General features: G+C 40.1%; 1 protein-coding gene across 1 annotated transcript in view; it reads right to left on the bottom strand.

Moving 5' to 3' along the window:
• The window catches only part of mdm4 (MDM4 regulator of p53), a 58,326-nt gene that overhangs the window by 28,151 nt on the left and 10,678 nt on the right, over positions 1–19,497 (bottom strand). The window contains exons 2-4 of the mRNA XM_043716557.1: positions 13,341–13,437; positions 8,802–8,876; positions 4,300–4,433 (exon numbers count right to left, since the gene is read on the bottom strand). Coding sequence (XP_043572492.1) covers positions 4,300–4,433; positions 8,802–8,876; positions 13,341–13,415 — 284 coding nt within the window. The 5' untranslated portion in view covers positions 13,416–13,437. The remainder of the gene's footprint in view (positions 1–4,299; positions 4,434–8,801; positions 8,877–13,340; positions 13,438–19,497) is intronic.

Genomic DNA, 19,497 nt, shown 5'->3' with positions numbered 1-19,497 from the left:
AGCCCTAGGCTGTTCTGGTTGCACAGGTTCTAGTCAACTCATGCTGGGACCAGTATCCTGGTAAATTGTACAACTAATTAATTAGATTAGATTAGATTACTTAGAGTGTGGAAACAGGCGCTTCGGCCCAACAAGTTTCCACCGACTCTCCGAAGAGCAACCCACCCAGACCCATTCCCCTAACATTTAACCCTTCACCTAACACTATGGGCACTTTAGCATGGCCAATTCACCTAACCTACACATTTTTGGACTGTGGGAGGAAACCGGAGCACCCGGAGAAAACCCACTCGACACGGGGACAATGTGCAAACTCCACACAGACAGCCTGAGGCGGGAATTGAACCCGGGTCTCTGGCGCTGTGAGGCAGCAGTGCTAATCGGTGTTTCACCATACCGTCCACTTACAGTGGGTGGAGGACAGAGAGCAAGTGTGGAGGGAAGAGAATTCAATTGAAAGGTGGTTTAGAAGAAGACAACAGCGGAGGTGCAGGGTAGTGAAGATGCAAAGAATACTCCAAGAATGACTGGAAACGACTGAAAATATACATTGGTTTTAATTTCTACTGCACTCCAGAGTAAATGATAATGGTCAAACGTCAAGCTCAGGATTCTTTATCTGAATGCAAGAAGCATTTGTAACAACATAAACAAGTTGACAGCAGTAACAGAAATAAACGAACATGAGATGTGGTACAGGATGGCCAAGACTGGGAGCTCAATAGTCAAGGACAATTAGTTACCTGGTTGTATTATGATGTGACTATTTTTATGAAGGTGAGGGGTACTGTACCTTTAAGAGAGTTGAAAGCCAGCAAGGGCTTAAAGCAGCACACACAGTGTACTGAAAAATTTAAAATGTAACATTTGGTCGAACAGCTAGATTAGCTGGGTTGCCTGGAGACAAAAAGAAAATTCAAATTCGGCCAATCAGTTTAAATTATGCCCCAAAAATACCAAACTCCAATCAAGTTTGAATTTGGTATTTTGACAACATTAACACCAATGAAACGATTCAATGCTCTGCTGTATAAAGCCAAAAAAAAACGAACAGTTGGGGGAGAATGGCCAAGCCACCAGCATATACAGACTGCCCAAAAAATAGCTCCCTTACAAGGTACCTTTGTCGATCAATGACCTGTGAAACATAATTCCTAAGAAGAAAAAAAGAGAGATGAAGATACAAAGAGAAGACTTGACAGCTGGCTGATTTTGAAATTTGAATATTTTGGTAAATCTTAATCAAGGGCTTTATTGGACTAGTATTGTAGAAGGGAAAGTAAAAGATGGGTTAGAGAAAGGAGTTGTAAATACATGCAGTTGTTAATTAAGTATTCTCTGTTAGACTTTAAAAAAATAAAGTTGTTATTTTTTACTTTCTAGAATAATTCTTGGCCTCTCAGATTTTCACAGATTACCACACGGGGTAAATCATTTTGGTGTTGCTGGCTTAAATTAGCTGGGGGGGGGGGGGGGGTAACCTCATGTCATAACTCTATCAAACCAGAGACCCAGGTAATGTTCTGGAGACCAGGGTTTGAATCCTGCCATGACAGATGGTGGAATCTGAATTTAATCAATATCTGGAATTAAAGGTCTAATGACTACCACGAAACCATTGCCAATTGTCAGCAAAAACCTGTGTGGTTCATTAATATCTTTTAGGGAAGGAAATTGCCATCCATACCTGGCCTGGCCTGGCCTACATGTGTGTCCCGACTCACAGCATGTGGTTGACATTAAACTGCCTTCTGGACAATTTGGGATGGGGAATAAATGCTGGCCTAGCCAGCTATACCTACATCCCAAGAACGAATAAATAAAAAGGTATTTGCATTCTATAGAAATAGCCAAAAAAAGAAGAGGAGATAGGTAGTTTTATTGTTGAAAAGAAGGTATCAACACGAAGATTGTGTAGAATCAGTTTCGGTTAAATACATAATAATAATGGGAAGTAGTCATGAATGGGAGTCATTTACAGCCTCCTGAAGAATTTCTCATTAATGGACAAGCTACAAATCAGGAAATAATGGAAAAATTTATTCAGGCCCAAAGGAAGATTCAATGAGAAAGATGAACCACCTGCGTTTAATAAAGGTAGTCAAGGAGAAAATCTAAGTCAAAAGCTAAGGTGTACAAAGTGGCATAAACTAGTAGTTGGCTAAAAAACTAGAATATTTTTGGGAACCAGCAACAGATGACTAGTAAGATAATAGAAATGGAGAAAATTGATTATGAAAGTAAATTTGCAAGTATGAAAACAGGTCGTGTTCCTACAGGTATGTAAAAAAGAGTTCATCAAATATGTGTGGGACCCTTGGAGGGCACAACTGAGGAATTAATAAGGGAATCAGCAGATAATTTAAACAAATATTTTTTCATCACATTCCAATGATAACAGATAAACAGGGTGCAATAAGTATAGGAGCAAAAATCTTATAAGGCTCTGTATTGCAATGGACAAACTATTTGACAAACTAATAAAAGTTTTCAGGAGCTGGTGATCTGCATCTAAGGAAATGACTGTATAGATAGTGGAGAATTGGTTGAAATATTCCAGGACTCACTAGATTGCAGGAGAGCTCCTGTTCAAGGAGGGAGAAGGGAAACAGAAAGCAAGAAAGCATAGGCCAGTTATCCTAACATGCATTCTTAGGAAGATGCTAGATTCAATTGTTAACAAAAACAAAAGCACATTTTGAAAAGCTTAATGCAACCAGAGTCAACATGATTTTGTGAAAGGGAAATGACATTTGAAAAATTTGCTAGAGTTCTTTGAGAATATAAAAGTAGAGTTCAAAACAGGAGTCCAGAGTTTTGGGGGCATTGTACGAGCGTGTTGAGGATTGGTTAACACACAGAAAACAGAGTCTAGATTAATAGGTCTTTTTCCAGTTAAAATGTTATAACTAGTGGAATACCACAAGGATCATTCCTTGGAGCTCAATGTTTTAACCATCTATATTAATGAGATGGAGGAGGGACACAGACTGTAATGTATCTACTGACAAGATACAAATAGGTAGAAGGGTATGTTGCGATGAGAACATACGGAAGCTGCAATGGGATATAAATAGGGTGAATGAGGGGCAAAAACTTGGCAGATGGAGTTTAATGTAGGAAACAGTGAAGTCATGCATTGTAGGAAAAAAATCAGAAGGCAAGACAAAATTTAAACAGCGAGGGATGTTAAAAATGCTGAAGAAAGAGATCTCAATTCATGAAACAAAAAATTAGCAAGCAGATGCAGCAAATAATTAAGATAGCATAATAAATGTTAGTCTTTATTGCTAGGGGTTGTTACAATTGTAAGATTATACACAGAGTAACATGTTCTCCTTGGGTCTCTGTATTTAAAAAAGTGTGCACTGGCATTGGTGGCACTATAAAACAAAAGATTCACTAGACTAATTCCTGGCACAACAGGATTGACTCATTAAGAATGGCTAAACAGACTGGACCTTTATTCATTTGGAGCTCAGAACAATAAGGGGTGCTCTTATTGAAAAATAAAACACCAAGGGCTTTATAATCGGGTAGATGTTGAGAAAATGTTTCAACTAGTAAGAGATTCTCGAACGAGACAGCACTCATTTAAAATAGAATTGCAAAAGAATTTTTGCTCCTAAAGGGTACAGAATGTCTAGAAAGCTCTCTCAAATATATTGAGAGAGTAAAGTAAGAGATTTTTGAAATATCGGAGTTGAAAGTGATGACAAGCTACCACAAAAAGGAGTTGGGACCTGGGCAAAACAGCCATAATTTTTGTTAATGGTGGGATAGGCTTGAGGGGCCAAATGGCCTACTCCTGATTCTATTTCTTATGTACAGGTTAGAGAGTTATTGTTGCTGGTAAAGAAAGATTCGTATAAATTAAAGTTAATCAATTCACCACTGATACAAAATGGTTTGAAAATATGTATTGGATGATTTTTCCCTTGAATGTAGCTTAGAGCTCAGCGCACTGCAACCTTGCCAGGTTGTACTTACAGTGTAAGTGGCACAAGTTCATTAGTTCAGGTTGTATTAAACATGCAGCCATGGAAATTTTTAAACAGTGGCAAAAGCACTTGGATTTATATTATACATACAATAAAACTATAAGCAAATCAATCCAACTTCAATTAAAAGAGAGTTGGACTGAATTCAAAAAGGACCACAGCTCAAATTAGCTTACCAGTTGGCACAATAGAACTTTCAAGGTCAAGCTAAAACATAACATTGGATCATTCTTCAAAATTATCATTCTCTGGAATGCACCTAGATTATGAAAAAGTGTAAAAGTCAAAATGTTTTTACCTTGGATCTTTAACAGAGAAGCTCTGGACTCCAAATACTTTACCGAGAGCATCGTTTCCACAATGTACAATGTGCTGTTGCTGTTGGTCATAGAGTTGCTTTAACATTATATACTGACCAAGATAATGCATTATCTGCAAAAAAGAAAACACCGCTCAAAATAAACACATATAATGTTTTCTATCAAAGCACTAGAGGTCACATGCTCAAAATTTTCTTTTTCTCCAAGACTTTAATGAACAATTAATGTCAAAAACAGATTCCCATTTAACACAGAGTTGCAGAGAAATTTCTATCCTGTCAGAGGGTCAATAGTCTTCGGTAAGCTCTTTCCTAGATAGTGACAAGAGATTCAGTCATTGATTTTATTTGCAAGCGAATTGAGCAAATTTTTCATTTACAGAGGAACCTCAATTATCCGGATATGTTCGGACAGATTGTTTTGTACAACCTTTTGGAGCGCTGCTCCTTCGTCAGGTAGCTAGCTAGAAGGAGTAGCTCTCTGAAAGACATACAGGTACACAATCCTTTATTCGAAATTCCGAAATCTGAAAAGCGCTGAAATCTGAAATCTTATTTGTACAGAGCGGAACGTCATTTGGATATGGGCCGGGTGCTGGCAGGTGGGACTAGATTGGGTTGGGATATCTGGTCGGCATGGACGGGTTGGACCGAAGGGTCTATTTCCATGCTGTACATCTCTATGACTATTTCAGGTGACCCAACTCCACACCCACCTGAACCACATCACTCAGATGTTACATGGCGGCGTGGCCCAGCACTGGCAGGCATCAATTGTGTCTCAGCGCTTATACTATTCACACGTGCATCTGCTGTTAGGTAACTTTTTTTATTTCACTGTGATAATGTCATTTATTCAGATTCTGAAAAATAACTGGCCCCAAAGATTTCAGATAAAGCACTGTGTACCTGTACTTCCAAATAAACCGGTTGGACTATAACCTAGTGTTGTGTAATTTTTAACTTTATCAAAATACCACAGAGTGACACCTGTGTATCTGTAACTGCCTTTTTTCACCAAATCTTAAAGTCACAGCAAGATCAAAATTCTACAATGGCTAAATGGTCAGGTGACTGATGTGGGCTGGACATTGCTACAATTCTGCAGTACTCAGTTTACAACACTAGAGGGACCCAACAAGCAATCTAAAACCTTTCAGTCATGGACACTGCAGGAATTAATTATTTTATTCTGAATATTTCCATTATTAAATTTCAGAGCCATTTTGATAGTCTAGTTGGGACTATTTTGATAGTTTGATTAGATTATAAGTGCCTGATCATTGTTAGAAAAATGTATTAAAAGTAATTGCTTAATTTGTGGGCGGCAGGGAGGCACAGTGGTTAGCAGTGCTGCCTCACAGCACCTGAGACCCGGGTTCAATTCCCGCCTCAGGCGACTGACTGTGTGGAGTTTACATATTCTCCCCGTGTCTGCGTGGGTTTCCTCTGGGTGCTCCAGTTTCCTCCCACAGTCCAAAAATGTGCAGGTTAGGTGAATAGGGATATGGGTGGGTTGCGCTTCGGCGGGTCGGTGTGGACTTGTTGGGCCGAAGGGTCTGTTTCCACATTGTAATGTAATGTAATCTAAATTCAAAGATATTTTCGGTGAAAAAAAACTGCAGATGCTAGAATCCAAAGTATACAAGCAGAAGAACACAGCAAGCCAGCCAGCATCAGGAGGTGGAGAAGTCGACGTCTTGGATATAACCCTTTGGGAATGGAGGTGCGGGTAGGGGGAGCTACCGATACAATGGAGGTGGGGGGTGGGGAGAGAAGATTGGGAAGGGTTATAGGTGGGGAGAGGGGCAGAGTGGTGAGGTAATGATAAGTGAATACAGGTAGTAAGTATGACTGGGTCGATCGACAGCAGGAATGAATCTAGCCGGTAGGTGGAGTTAAGGGTCAGTTGGAGGGATGGAAGGGAGATGGAGGGCTTGCAAAGGGAGTGGGGGGGTGGCAAGTGTATTCAAAGTTGGAGAACTCAAACAGTGAGTCTTCCAGGCTGTGGCAGATGTACTACACATATTTTACACTTGAGCGAGCAAGCATTTGTAGGAGGTACAGTGCCGTCCTGTTTTGCTGAAAGCTTTATCATTTGAAACGGCACTATTACTTTCTTGCAAACTTAAAAACAGAAGAGGATCATAAAATGATGAATGAAAATGCAGAAAGAATGACAGGCCAAATGGCAGATCAACACTTCACATTTTGATCTTGCAAACTACGACTCAATAGGAGCTCTACTTTTGAATTTCTGCACAGAAAAGGAATAGTTCCAAGTAAGAGTACTGCCTAGGAGTTTTCTAGATAGGTGAAACAATGTTAAGAGTTTCAATTTATATTGATGTACATTTCTGGATTAACAGAACTGCAAGTATACCTAGCATCCTTCAGAGAAATTAAGTTAATTCAACTTCAAAGGCTACAGCAGGATTTCTACCACATCATAAAAAACTTGTCTTCCTGCTGCAATATTTCTCTTTTGCTGTTTTATCTTACTGTCGTGGTTACTGGGAATGGCACTTTGCAATATTCAGATTATTCAGAACATGTGGAGGATTTGAGCTATATGCAAAGTCTCAATAGGCTGGGTACATTTTGCCTGGAGCATCGGAGGCTGTGGGGTAACCTTAGAGAGGATTACAAAATCACTAGGGGCATAGATTAGATAAATAGCAGAAGTCTTTTCCCTGGGGTGGGGAAGTCCAGAACTAGAGGGCATAAGTTTTGGGTGAGAGGTGAAAGACATAACTGGGACCTAAGGGGCAACTTTTTCACACAGAGGGTAGTGCATCTATGGAACGAGCTGCCAGAGGAAGTGGTGACAGCTGGTACAATTACAGCATTTATCAGGCATCTGGATGGGTAGATGAATAGGAATAGTTTAGGGGGATATGGGCCAAGTACTGGCAAATGGAACTAGATTAAGTTAGGATATCTGGTCGGCATGGACGAGTTGGACCAAAGGGCCTGTTTCCATGCTGTACCTCTATGATTCTATACGCCAACCATGAATGGAAAGGAGAACAGCTAATACTAATACCACCCAATTAACTAAAATAAAAGGTAAACTTTGTTTCTCTCCCCAGTAACGAAAATTGTGAACCTTTTGCAAATAGTAGTAAGCAAATATATAGAGGGGTCAAAAAAAGACTAAACGGAGTAATTTTTCAGGGAATAGAACCATTACAAATACTGTAGTCTATCTGATGTGAAATAATTACATAAAAAAAGACACCTCGTAAGTGGTCATGGAGTGACTAACAGGTGAAAGCATAGCATGCATCAACTTGGAAAGCTTAACAAATAAGGCTTTTATTCTACGATTCTAGAAACCAAAGACAATAGATATAATGCCAATACTGCATTTTCCACAAAACATCTTTCCTGAATTTTTTCTTTCTGCAGCAACATCCTGTACCTGGTCTAAACAAGAGAAGACTTATGTTCCTCAAGCACTTGTAATGCAGAAAATGTTCAGGCACCAATCATTTAATTTTTTTTTTGCAAGGACTGCAATTTTGGAAAGGACTGTTCTTATTACTGACTCACTGTTGTGCAACTCAAAATACCTAGATATGAATTAATGGGAACACTGACTTTATTTCATATGCTGCAAAATGTCTTTGTTGTGTACTATGTAGCCTCAAAAACAGGAAGACCACATCCCTAACCTAGGACTTTTAGGCAGAGTCTGTATCTTCATTTACCCGTGGTTCCATCTCCAAATGGAAATTACTTTCCCTCATCACAGAAGGTTAAAGTGCATTGATATCAAAGAAACAGCAATAAGATATTCAGTCCCTTAAATCTGTTCTACCATTTAATGGGATCCAACCTGTGACCTACCTCACCCTAAGGCCAGTTTACAATTAAAAATGATCTATGTGTCATACTTAAAATTAATACCTGACTAAGCATTAAATGCTGTTTCAAGAGATTATTTCCAAACTCCCAACCTTGAGTAGTAGTATGTCCTAGCTTGATTCCTGAAGCATCAAGTTTTAATTTGTAGATGAGGCTGCCTAATCCCAGACTCTAAGCAGTGAAAATAGGATAATTTTATATTTCCCTTGATTTCTTGAAAACTTTATTCAAATCACTTCTTAACCCTTTTAAATTCCAAGAAATGTAGTGTTAGTTTGTGTAATCCCACAATATAATGTGACCCAATTCATTTTGCTACATCCACACTCCACTCCCAAGGCCAGTATAATATCCCTGAAGGCATGGTGTGCCCAGAACAGAACATATCACTGAGGGACTCTAGGTCAAGTCAAACATGATTTTGCGAAAGATAGTTGGATGAGTATGAAACCTAAGGTAGTTAGAAATGCACCAGACTGTTAAACATTCCTCCAAAACTATCATAATCTAATCCACAATTGCTAACCTAAATTCAGACAATTGTACCCAGCTGTTGCTCTTTGGGAAGAGAAGCTATTTTTCTATTCAGAAAAAAACTTCCATTGTATTACCTCCTTCAATGTGAAGTGTTCTCCTGATGCACCTGCTTCATGCAGGATGTTCAGCAGAGGTGTCTTTGGCCTTATCTAAAGGAAAACAAAATAGGGGTACAAAGCAACTTTAAAAAGTACATCAACAATGTTTATTTGCTTTTACCTAATTACTCACTTATTCTCATTGGCAATGATTTAAAGAGAAACGCACTCCAGCAAACTTAGAAGCATCATTCAGATTTTTTGACTTTTAATGCAAACATATCTAGCTGAAAGACAACAGACGTGATGGTTGATGGGAAATGTCCACCCAGGAGTTCAATTACTAGTGGTGTACCTCAAGGATCTGTTTTGGAGTCACTGCTATTTGTCACTATTATAAATGACCTCGATGAGGGCGTAGAAGGATGGGTTAGTAAATTTGGGGATGACACTAAGATTGGTGCAGTTGTGGATAGTGATGAAAGATGTTGCAGGCTACAGAGGGTCATAGATAAGCTGCAGAGCTGGACTGAGAGGTGGCAAATGGAGTTTAATGCAGAAAGGTATGAGGTGATTCACTTTGGAAGGAGCAACAGGAATAAAGAGCACAGGGCTAATGGTAAGATTCTTGGTAGTGTCGATGAGCAGAGAGATCTCGGTGTCTATGTATCTCTAAACGTTGCCACCCAGGTTGATAGCGTTGTTAAGAAAGCATACGGTGTGTTCACTTTTATTGGTAGAGGGATTGAGAGTTCAGAGGAGATATACAAGGATGTTGCCTAGTGTGGAAGAAAAAGGTCTTATGAGGAAAGGCTAAGGGACTTGAGGCAGTTTTCGTTAGAGAAAAGAAGGTTGACAGGTGACTTAATACAGACATTAAGATAATCGTAGTATAAGATAGTGCGGGCAGCTAGAGCTTTTTTCCGCAGATGGTGATGGTTAGCATAAAGGGACATAGCTTTAAATTGAGGTGGTGATATATAGGACAGATGCCAGAGGTAGTTTCTTTACTCAGTAGTAGGGGCATGGAATGCACTACCTGCAACAGGAGTAGTATTGCCAACATTAAGGGCATTTAAATGGTCACTGGATAAACATATGGATGAAAATGGAATAGCATAGGATAGATGGGCTTCAGATTAGTTCAACAGGTCAGTGCAACAAAGAGTATAAAGGAAGTAGGAGTATACTTTACAGGGAAATCAGGAGGGCAAAAAAGGGGACATGAGATAGCATTGGCAAATAGAATTAAGGAGAATCCAAAGGGGTTTTACAAATATATTAAGGAGAAAAGGGTAATTAGGGAGAGAATAGGGCCCCTCAAAGATCAGCAAGGCGGCATTTGTGTGGAGCCACAGAAAATGGGGGAGATACTATATGAATATTTTGCATCACTATTTACTGTGGAAAAGGATATGGAAGATATAGACTGTAGGGAAATAGATGGTGACATCTTGCAAAATGTCCAGATTACAGAGGAGGAAGTGCTGGATGTCTTGAAACGGTTAAAGGTGGATAAATCCCCAGGACCTGATCAGGTGTACCCGAGACCTCTGTGGGAAGCTAGAGAAGTGATTGCTGGGTCTCTTCCTGAGATATTTGTATCATCGATAGTCACAGGTGAGGTGCTGGAAGACTAGAGGTTGGCAAACATGGTGCAACTGTTTAAGAAGGGCAGTAAAGACAAGCCAGGGAACTATAGACCGGTGAGCCTGACCTCAGCGCTGGGCAAGTTGTTGGAGGGAATCCTGAGGGACAGGATGTACATGTATTTAATAAGGCAAGGACTGATTAGGGATAGTCAACATGACTTTGTGCGTGAGAAATCATGTCTCACAAACTTGATTGAGTTTTTTCAAGAAGTAACAAAGAAAATTGATGAGGGCTGAGCAGTAGATGTGATCTGTATGGACTTCAGTAAGGCGTTCGACAAGGTTCCCCATGAGAGACTGATTAACAAGGTTAGATCTCATGGAATACAGGGAGAACTAGCCATTTGGATACAGAACTGGCTCAAAAGGTAGAAGACAAAGGGTGGTGGTGGCTGAGGTCAGGCTCACCGGTCTATAGTTCCCTGGCTTGTCTTTACTGCCCTTCTTAAACAGTTGCACCATGTTTGCCAACCTCTAGTCTTCAGACTGGAGGCCTGTGACCAATGGAGTGCCACAAGGATCGGTCTGGGTCCTCTACTATTTGTCATTTACATAAATGATTTGGATGCGAGCATAAGAGGTACAGTTAGTAAGTTGGCAGATGACACCAAAATTGGAGGTGTAGTGGACAGCGAAGACAGTTACCTCAGATTACAACAGAATCTGGACCAGATGGGCCAATGGGCTGAGAGGTGGCAGATGGAGTTTAATTCAGATAAATGTGAAGTGCTGCATTTTGGGAAAGCAAATCTTTGCAGGACTTATACACTTAATGGTTTTAGGGAGTGTTGCTGAACAAAGAGACCTTGGAGTACAGATTCATAGCTACTTGAAAGTGGAGTCACAGGTAGATAGGATAGTGAAGGTGGCGTTTGGTATGCTTGCCTGTATTGGTCAGAGTATTGAGTACAGGAGTTGCGAGGTCATGTTGCGGCTGTACAGGACATTGGTTAGGCCACTGTTGGATTATCGCATGTAATTCTGGTCTCCTCCCTATCGGAAAGGTGTTGTGAAACTTGAAAGGATTCAGAAGAGATTTACAAGTATGTTACCAGAGTTGGAAGATTTGAGCTATAGGGGAAGGCTGAACAAGTTGGGGCTGTTCTCCCTGGAGCGTTGGAGGCTGAGGGATGACCTTATGGAGGTTTACAAAATTATGAGGGGCATGGATCGGATAAATAGACAAAGTCTTTTCCCTGGGATCAGGGACTCCAGAACTAGAGGGCATAGGTTTAGAGTGAGAGGGGAAAGATATAAAAGAGACCTAAGGGGCAACTTTTTCACGCAGAGGGTGGTACTTGTACGGAATGAGCTGCCAGAGGATGTGGTGGAGGCTGGTACAATTGCAACATTTAAGAGGCATTTGGATGGGTATATGAATAGGAAGGGTCTGGAGGGATATGGGCCGGGTGCTGGCAGGTGGGACTAGATTGGATTTGGATATCTGGTCGGCATGGACAGGTTAGATTGAAAAGTCTGTTTCCATGCTGTACATCTCTATGACTCTACTGCACTGTAGAGTTCTATGAAGGGATTTTCTTTTTAAATTCCCAAGCATTCAAGCCCATAGATTAACATGTGTTAAAATAATTAGATCTCACATGCCAATTCATTAGAATAATCAGTTTTATGAAATTAACTCCAGTGGAATTCAAATGTTCCCATATGAAAAATAATTATACAGGGCGACCGCTGTATCTGCAGAGTCATTTTGCATGGTTTCAGCCACCCATGGCTGGAACACATTATAGGGAATGTTCCAGAACCAAGGACCAGGAGGCTGCCAGGAAGATAAGTTTCCCATTTAAATGAATGGATTCGCTCCTGTCCACAATAGAATGTTACCCTTGGAATGTTACCCCTGAGGGTACCAGGGGACAACAGACTCTCAAAGATTAGTATGTAAAGTAAGCCATTGTCTTTCTGAATTTAGGAAGTGTGTTATGGACTAAGCCAGACCATTCAAAACATCCTTAAGCAAGCAGGCCAGACCATAACTTTGCAATTTGTTTCAGTAAGTGTACAGTGAAAATTACCTGAGGTAAATTAGCCAGGTTGGCTACCAGGTTTTCAAACAGAAAAATTTATTCACAAAATTACACAATGAAATATAAAGAACAGAAAAAAGAACCCCTGCAGAACAGACTTAATTATGCTGTTCTGAATATATACAACAGCCCCAATAATCAAATCCCTTAAACACAGTAAAAATGAAACAAAAGCTTACAGGGTAAAGTTAGAAGAGCAGGAGAGAGTTTAGCAGCCTACAGCCTGTTTCCACACATCCCACAGCTGAACTCCCTAACTAGTTCTGGGCTGAACTGCTCAGCTTAACTTCAGTTTCCAGGACTGGCCGCTCCCCTTTCATTATACAGGTCACTTCTAAATATAAAAGCTTTGGCCTAAAGTCTCCTGTATTTACAAAATGAATAAAAATGCCTCTCAATACCCTTTTATCTCTGTACCAAACCCAGCCGTTTTAGAGCATGAAGTGTTTTATGACTCCTCTGAAAAAAATCAAGGACATTTTGTCGTTGAGAAAAGGAACACTTTTTAGAGGAAAAAAAAAGGTCCAGTTCGGTGATAAATGTATTTCTGAAACTTGTTTCTACAGGTGAGCCTTTTTTTGCCCAACAGGTAAGAACAGACTGATACGCTGGAAGAATGAATATCCGGGAAATAACAAATTTAGGAAACTGAAATCAGTGTAGAGAATTACAACATTTCAGAACCTAAAAATGTGATACCAATATGCTAATTCTTAAGATAACATAACTAACAAGATGTGAATCTTGGGGATACTGTTTACAGTTCAGGTATCAAGTTACAGCACAATCCTATTATAGATCACCCATTAACACTGCACAAATACCTTTTCAAGAAAAGACATTTACAGACAAACTTGCAGTCTTGATCAAATTACCTGGCCAAGCTTCTCTGCTGAAACACTGCATGGGCTTTCGGATGTATACGGCTTGGACGTGGAAGCTGTTGTCATATTGGCATGGAAATGTGTGTTTCTGAAGAGAAGTAGGAAAGATAATTTAGAACACAGCTATCAAGAAATAATTGATGTGGCAAGGATTAGTAAAACTAAAAGGTAGAACTATTAGCCATTATCCAGATGGCAAAAAACATCTTCCTCGTTGATCCAAAAATTTAACTGAATGTATTAAGGCAGTTCTTAACCAGACAGCATGCATTGTTAATTACATGAAACATTATGCAAAATCCTGGAACCATATTATAAATATACAAAATGTCAGCTGTTTTGTCTAACTTCAGTTAATTGAACAATTTACACTTGTGAAAACTGGAAGTTCCTTGCAACTCAAGAGTTTCAGCCCAATTTAAACATTTGCATGGTCTAAACAACCAGAAAAGTAACCAAAGTTTTGATTAGATTAGATTAAATTCCCTGAAGCAGGGCAGATCTCACCCAAAAGTTAACGAACTGTGAATCACCAAACCTCATGAAAACTGTTGGTGTTGCAGGGGCTCCAAGCCTTCACTTTCAAAGAATTAAACTTCAGAATTTCCTCAAAAGCCTCTCCAGCTCGGACTGTCTCAATCACTGCTCACATTTTTGGTCGCTCAGTTTCTTCCCAAGATTATTTAACTGGATTTCCAAGCCTGCTCTCAAGCATCTGCTCAAGTACACAATTCCAGCTCTTTTGTAAACAGCTAGAATCACAAAGCTGTCATTTCCACTGGGGCTATTTCAAGCCCCAACATTTAGCAGCTACACCAAAGAAATATTGTACTTCTTCACCCCACTCATTTGCATGGTGATCATGTCCCAGTGTAGGCCATAAGACACAGGAGAAGAAATTAGGCCAATTCAGCCCATCGAGTCTGCTCCACCATTCAATCATGCCTGATAAGTTTCTCATTCCCATTCTCCTGCCTTCTCCCCATAACCCTTGATCCCTGTGACAAAGCAAGAACCTGTCTACCTTGGCCTTAAATACATTCAATAATCTGGCCTCTACAACCTTCTGTGGCTGCGAATTCCTTAGATTCACCACTCTCTGGCTGAGTGTATTCTAAAAGGTATTCCCTTTACTGTGCCCTCAGGTGCTAGTCTATCCTACACATGGAAATATCTTCCCAACCACCACTCTGTCCAGGTCATTCAGTATTCTGTATGTTTCAATTAGATTTCCCCCAACCCCATCCTTCTATACTCCATAGAGGAGAAGCAGAGTCCTCAAACATTCCTCACATGATAAACTTTTCATTACTGGGACCATTCACATGAACCTCCTCTGAACACACTCCATGGCTAGTATATCCTTCCTGTGATATGGAGCCTAAAACTGCATACAAGACTCCAAATGTGGTCTGACCAGATAGCATGGAGCCTGAGCCTGAACTGCCCGCAGTCTGCTTACATCAGTATGAGTGCTGGTGAAGTCATTACTTTGCTTCAGCACTCTCCTAGGTTCAAGACCTACTTCTAAGAGGTACACAGATAAATTGAAATCAGTGAACCTTTCAAGCTCCATCCAACTCCATGGCCACATAACATTATCTAGGCTGTCCTTAACCTAACACTTAATCTCTCATTTACAACATTATCTTTGGTCTGATGGAGAAAATGGGTTTTGCAGTCAGAATTCCCTCTTAACTCCCAAAATAAAATTCTCACACTATGAGACAAATACGGGCAAACATTTAAAACATGACCTCAACATTTTATTTATACTAGACTTCTCCAATTGCATTTATCCTATGTTCTATATAGAAAATTTAATTCCTAAAACTAACATTTACTAATACACATGAACGATTTATTTTCAACAGAGCACAACAATTCCATTGAATTGGAAAAAGGTCATTAATTACGAGCTTTTCAACAAAGTGTAGATGACAAAAGTGCTCAGGGATAACTAAACTTGGCTACATTTATATGGTGGATAATTCAGGTGTGTACAACTTTGCATCCATTTTGTTTTTTGTCTTCTGAATGGCAATTTGATTTTGATATTGAAATAACAAAGAATTAGATAGACTGCTGGCATCCAATTCAAACAGAAGGTTTACACCCGAAACGTCGACTTCTCCTCCTCTTGATGCTGGCTGGCTTGCTGTGTTCTTCCAGCCTCCTGCCTGTCTACTTTGGATTCCAGCATCTGCAGTTTTTGTATCTCCAGCATCCAATTCAGGCAACTTCACAATGGAACTGACCCATATATTCTGTGCTACCTTTAGATTCAAAGCTTCTGTGCACCAAAGCTAAATGTGTAACATTCTGGATTAGGTGGTGCTGGAACAGCGCAGTTCAGGCAGCATCCGAGGAGCAGTAAAATCGACGTCATCCTGATGAAGGGCTTTTGCCCGAAACATTGATTTTACTGCTCCTCGGATGCTGCATGAACTGCTGCGTTCTTCCAGCATCACTAATCCAGAATCTGGTTTCCAGCATCTGCAGTCATTGTTTTTACCTAAATATGTAACATGACTGGTTAATTAAACATAACTATGTTGTGCTTTTCACTCCCAGATGTCGACATTAGAAAAAGTTCTGAAGCATAATCATACAAATAATTCTCAAAACTATCATATCCTCAAAAAATAATAACAAAACACACAGTTAAAGAAAGGTGGAGGTGGTGTTGAGGTTGCAGTCCCTACATCTTGCCCAGAAGGTCTGGGTTCAATCCCTATGTACCTTGGACCTGTGTAATAGTTAGGTCAATTCATAATCGTTTTAAAAGATGGAAGAAAATTCAAGTTAATATGGCACATTCAAAAATTTGAGCCCAACTTTAAATGTTGTGCACAGATAATAACCAGAAAGTGCGCTTGATCAAAAGTTTGAATACGCAGTACACGTTGGTTTTCTACATATAAAAAATCCTAGCTTGACACTTCCAAAGACTGATTTTCATGGACAAAGCCTATTTTATTCTCCACCAAACATTTTTGAAAGGTTATATAATCTGGAATGGTCTTTTCTCACTCTCGCATGTGCATTCTCTCTAATTTACGAAAATTATCAATTAGGTAACTTAATGAACAGCAACATGAATTGACTATCATTCACTTTGGATAGTCAACCTTACTGAACCACACAGTAATTGAGAGTAATCATTTCTAAAGATGCGGTAAGATGGCCTAATATTCTCTCACTTTCGAGATGAAAGCCTTCAACAAACCAGATCTGAACAGTCACATCCCAGTAAGTGAACAACTTTTCTCATTCATTAAAATCATTTCTACTTCAAGGACAAAAAGGTAAAATACTGTAAACACTGGAAGTCCACAACAAAAAAATGCAAGAGAAACTCAGCAAGTCTGACAGCATCAATAATGAAGGGAAGAAGAGTTAACTTTAGGTCACACCTGACCCAAAACATTAACTGCTTCTCTCGCCACAGATGCTGCTAGACCTGCCGAGTTTCTCCAGAGATTACTTCAAGGATTTCCACTTATGAATTAAAATAGGCCTTTTCCATTTCAGAGATTGCATATTTGGAATCATACATTCTGCAGTGAATCTATTTCCAGGTCCCATAAACACTTCGAGGAGAAAGTGAGGTCTGCAGATGCTGGAGATCAGAGCTGAAAATGTGTTGCTGGAAAAGCGCAGGTCAGGCAGCATCCAGGTAACAGGAGAATCGACGCCTGAAGAAGGGCTAATGCCCGAAACGTCAATTCTCCTGTTCCCTGGATGCTGCCTGACCTGCTGCGCTTTTCCAGCAACACATTTTCAGCCCATAAACACTTATGTAAGCTCAATTATTCAGGTGAAAAAAGGTACAACTTTCAGTACCTCAAGATGATCCAAAGCCAGTGACAGCTGATTAAATACCTTTTAAGTAGAAAGACTATTAATAATTTAAGAAATGTCCACAAAGCAGGTCCCACAAACTGCAATAAATTGAAGTGAGATAATCTGTTTTTGGATGTAAATTTGGTCGGGACTTTGGGAAAACTCTGCTATTCTTCTCCAAATAGGAGTGAGGGGTGTTCAGGAGGCTGGGTAGACCTCAGGCAAACAGGACCTCAGTTCAAAGCATCTTTTAAAAGCCAACACCAAATAGCAGCACTAACTCAAGAACAAGTGAAAGTGTCAGTCTCAATTACATACTCAAACACAGGATCTGTTACCACCACTGAGGCAAGGCCAACGTCAATACCTATGAATGGAGCAAAACAAAACTGAACATCTCACCAAAAGCACAAAGGACTAAACAAAAGGTCAAGGTCTGAAGAAGTCACCATCATTCCCTTAATCTTTTGCTCCAGCTAACAGCCAGGGATAAATTAAACACAGGATACTTCATGAGTTTACCTTGATGGGCCGAACAGCCCGTTTCCACACTGTAGGGATCCTATGATTTCAATGAAATTATCAAGTTTGAATCAGAAATGTGAAACTGCATTATAAACAAAATTGCCAGATGGCAAAATAAAAAAAACCCGACTGTCCTAAGCACAATAAGCCTCAGAAATCAACACTGATATAACAGTCTAGATTAGAGTGGTGCTGGAAAAGCACAGCAGGTCAGGCAGCATCCAAGGAGCAGGAAAATCGACATTTCGGGCAAAAGCCCTTCATCAGGAATAGAGATAACACATTCTGGTACTTATTTTGGAAAGACAGACTAAAGCTGTAGCTCCAAATTACAAGATTTCTGAATCGGGTATTGGTATTAGCTTAATGTCAGCGCTATTCCCTGAGCTAGAAACACATGGATAAAAGCTCTAGGTCAAAGATTTGAGTGTACAATCTTGGTTGAGTATAGTGCACTGCTGATGAACTGTCAATAAAAAATGCTGTTTTTCAGAAAAGACATTAAAATGCAATCCTCTGAGCTAGTTATAAAAGATCTATGGCATTCTTGTAGAGGTGCACTACACAGTGACAACACATTAAAGCAACAATTCTTTGGTTGTGAAATGCCAAGGTCCTGAATGATAATGCCATATGACTTTTCCTCTTTCTCCATTCAGCTGATAAGAACATTAAGGGCTTTGAAAAGCAACAGTTAAGCAGAAAGAATTGGTTCTTCATATCAACAATATGTCTTTGGTGGGGAGTTGCAACACACATTAGCAGAAACACAAGAATACAAAACAGACTGCTAACTGGGTACACTGCACATTTGAAATGTGAAAAGCAATTTGTCCTTGGAAAGAAATTTTTTTTCAGCCCAAACAGATTTGAAACTATAAAACTTTATTTTCAATACTATACTTACCAGGTGATCTGCATATGAGTGAAGTGTAATCCAAAACACAATGGAATTCAGTTTAAACAATCACAATTCGAGAGGCTGTCCACATCAAAATCACAAGCCATTATCTAAGTAGTTACATTTGCTTTATTGCGATTCAGGCATATTGATTGGATCAGTTCTGCTGCACTACTATTCAATCTTGTTTCAGCACAAGAAAGAATTTCACAACATGTTATCTGTTACTTTAAAACAAACAAGCTCTCTGAACCTTGCATAGAGAACCAATTCGGAAAGCTTTCTGACCAAGCACAATGTGTGGAGACTATAGAAAATGCAATTCAGAGGAATCTCGATTATCCAAATTTCGGATTATCCGAAGGAGAGCTCAAGGTCCTGATAGAAACATTATTTCAAAGAGTGTTTCAACCCTGATCACGTCTTTTGTTTACAGGTACAATGATTAAAAACAAATTTGGCTCACTAAAATGCTGCCGAGAACAGTCCAGGATATCGATGGGAGCCCACGCACGTTCCAAAAACGTACAACCCAGATGGCCTCCTTCTTCAAGGACCGCAATTCCCAGCCCCCCCCCCCGACGTGGTCGACGATGCCCTCCACCGCATCTCTTCCACTTTCCGCTCTTCCGCCCCGCCCCTCCAACCGCCACCAGGACAGAACCTCACTGGTCCTCACCTACCACCTCACCAATCTCCATGTACAGCGTATCATCCGCCGTCATTTCCGCCACCTCCAAACGGACCCCACCACCAGGGATATATTTCCCTCCTCTCCCCTATCAGCATTCCATAAAGACCACTCCCTCGTCAGATCCACACCCCCCACCAACCCAACCTCCACTCCCGGCACCTTCCCCTGCAACCGCAGGAGGT

This window comes from Chiloscyllium plagiosum, chromosome 26, assembly GCF_004010195.1.
Source record: "Chiloscyllium plagiosum isolate BGI_BamShark_2017 chromosome 26, ASM401019v2, whole genome shotgun sequence".
Lineage (NCBI taxonomy): Eukaryota > Metazoa > Chordata > Chondrichthyes > Orectolobiformes > Hemiscylliidae > Chiloscyllium > Chiloscyllium plagiosum.
The sequence above is the reverse complement of the archived record's forward strand: the minus strand, read 5'-3'. Positions and strand labels throughout refer to the sequence as shown.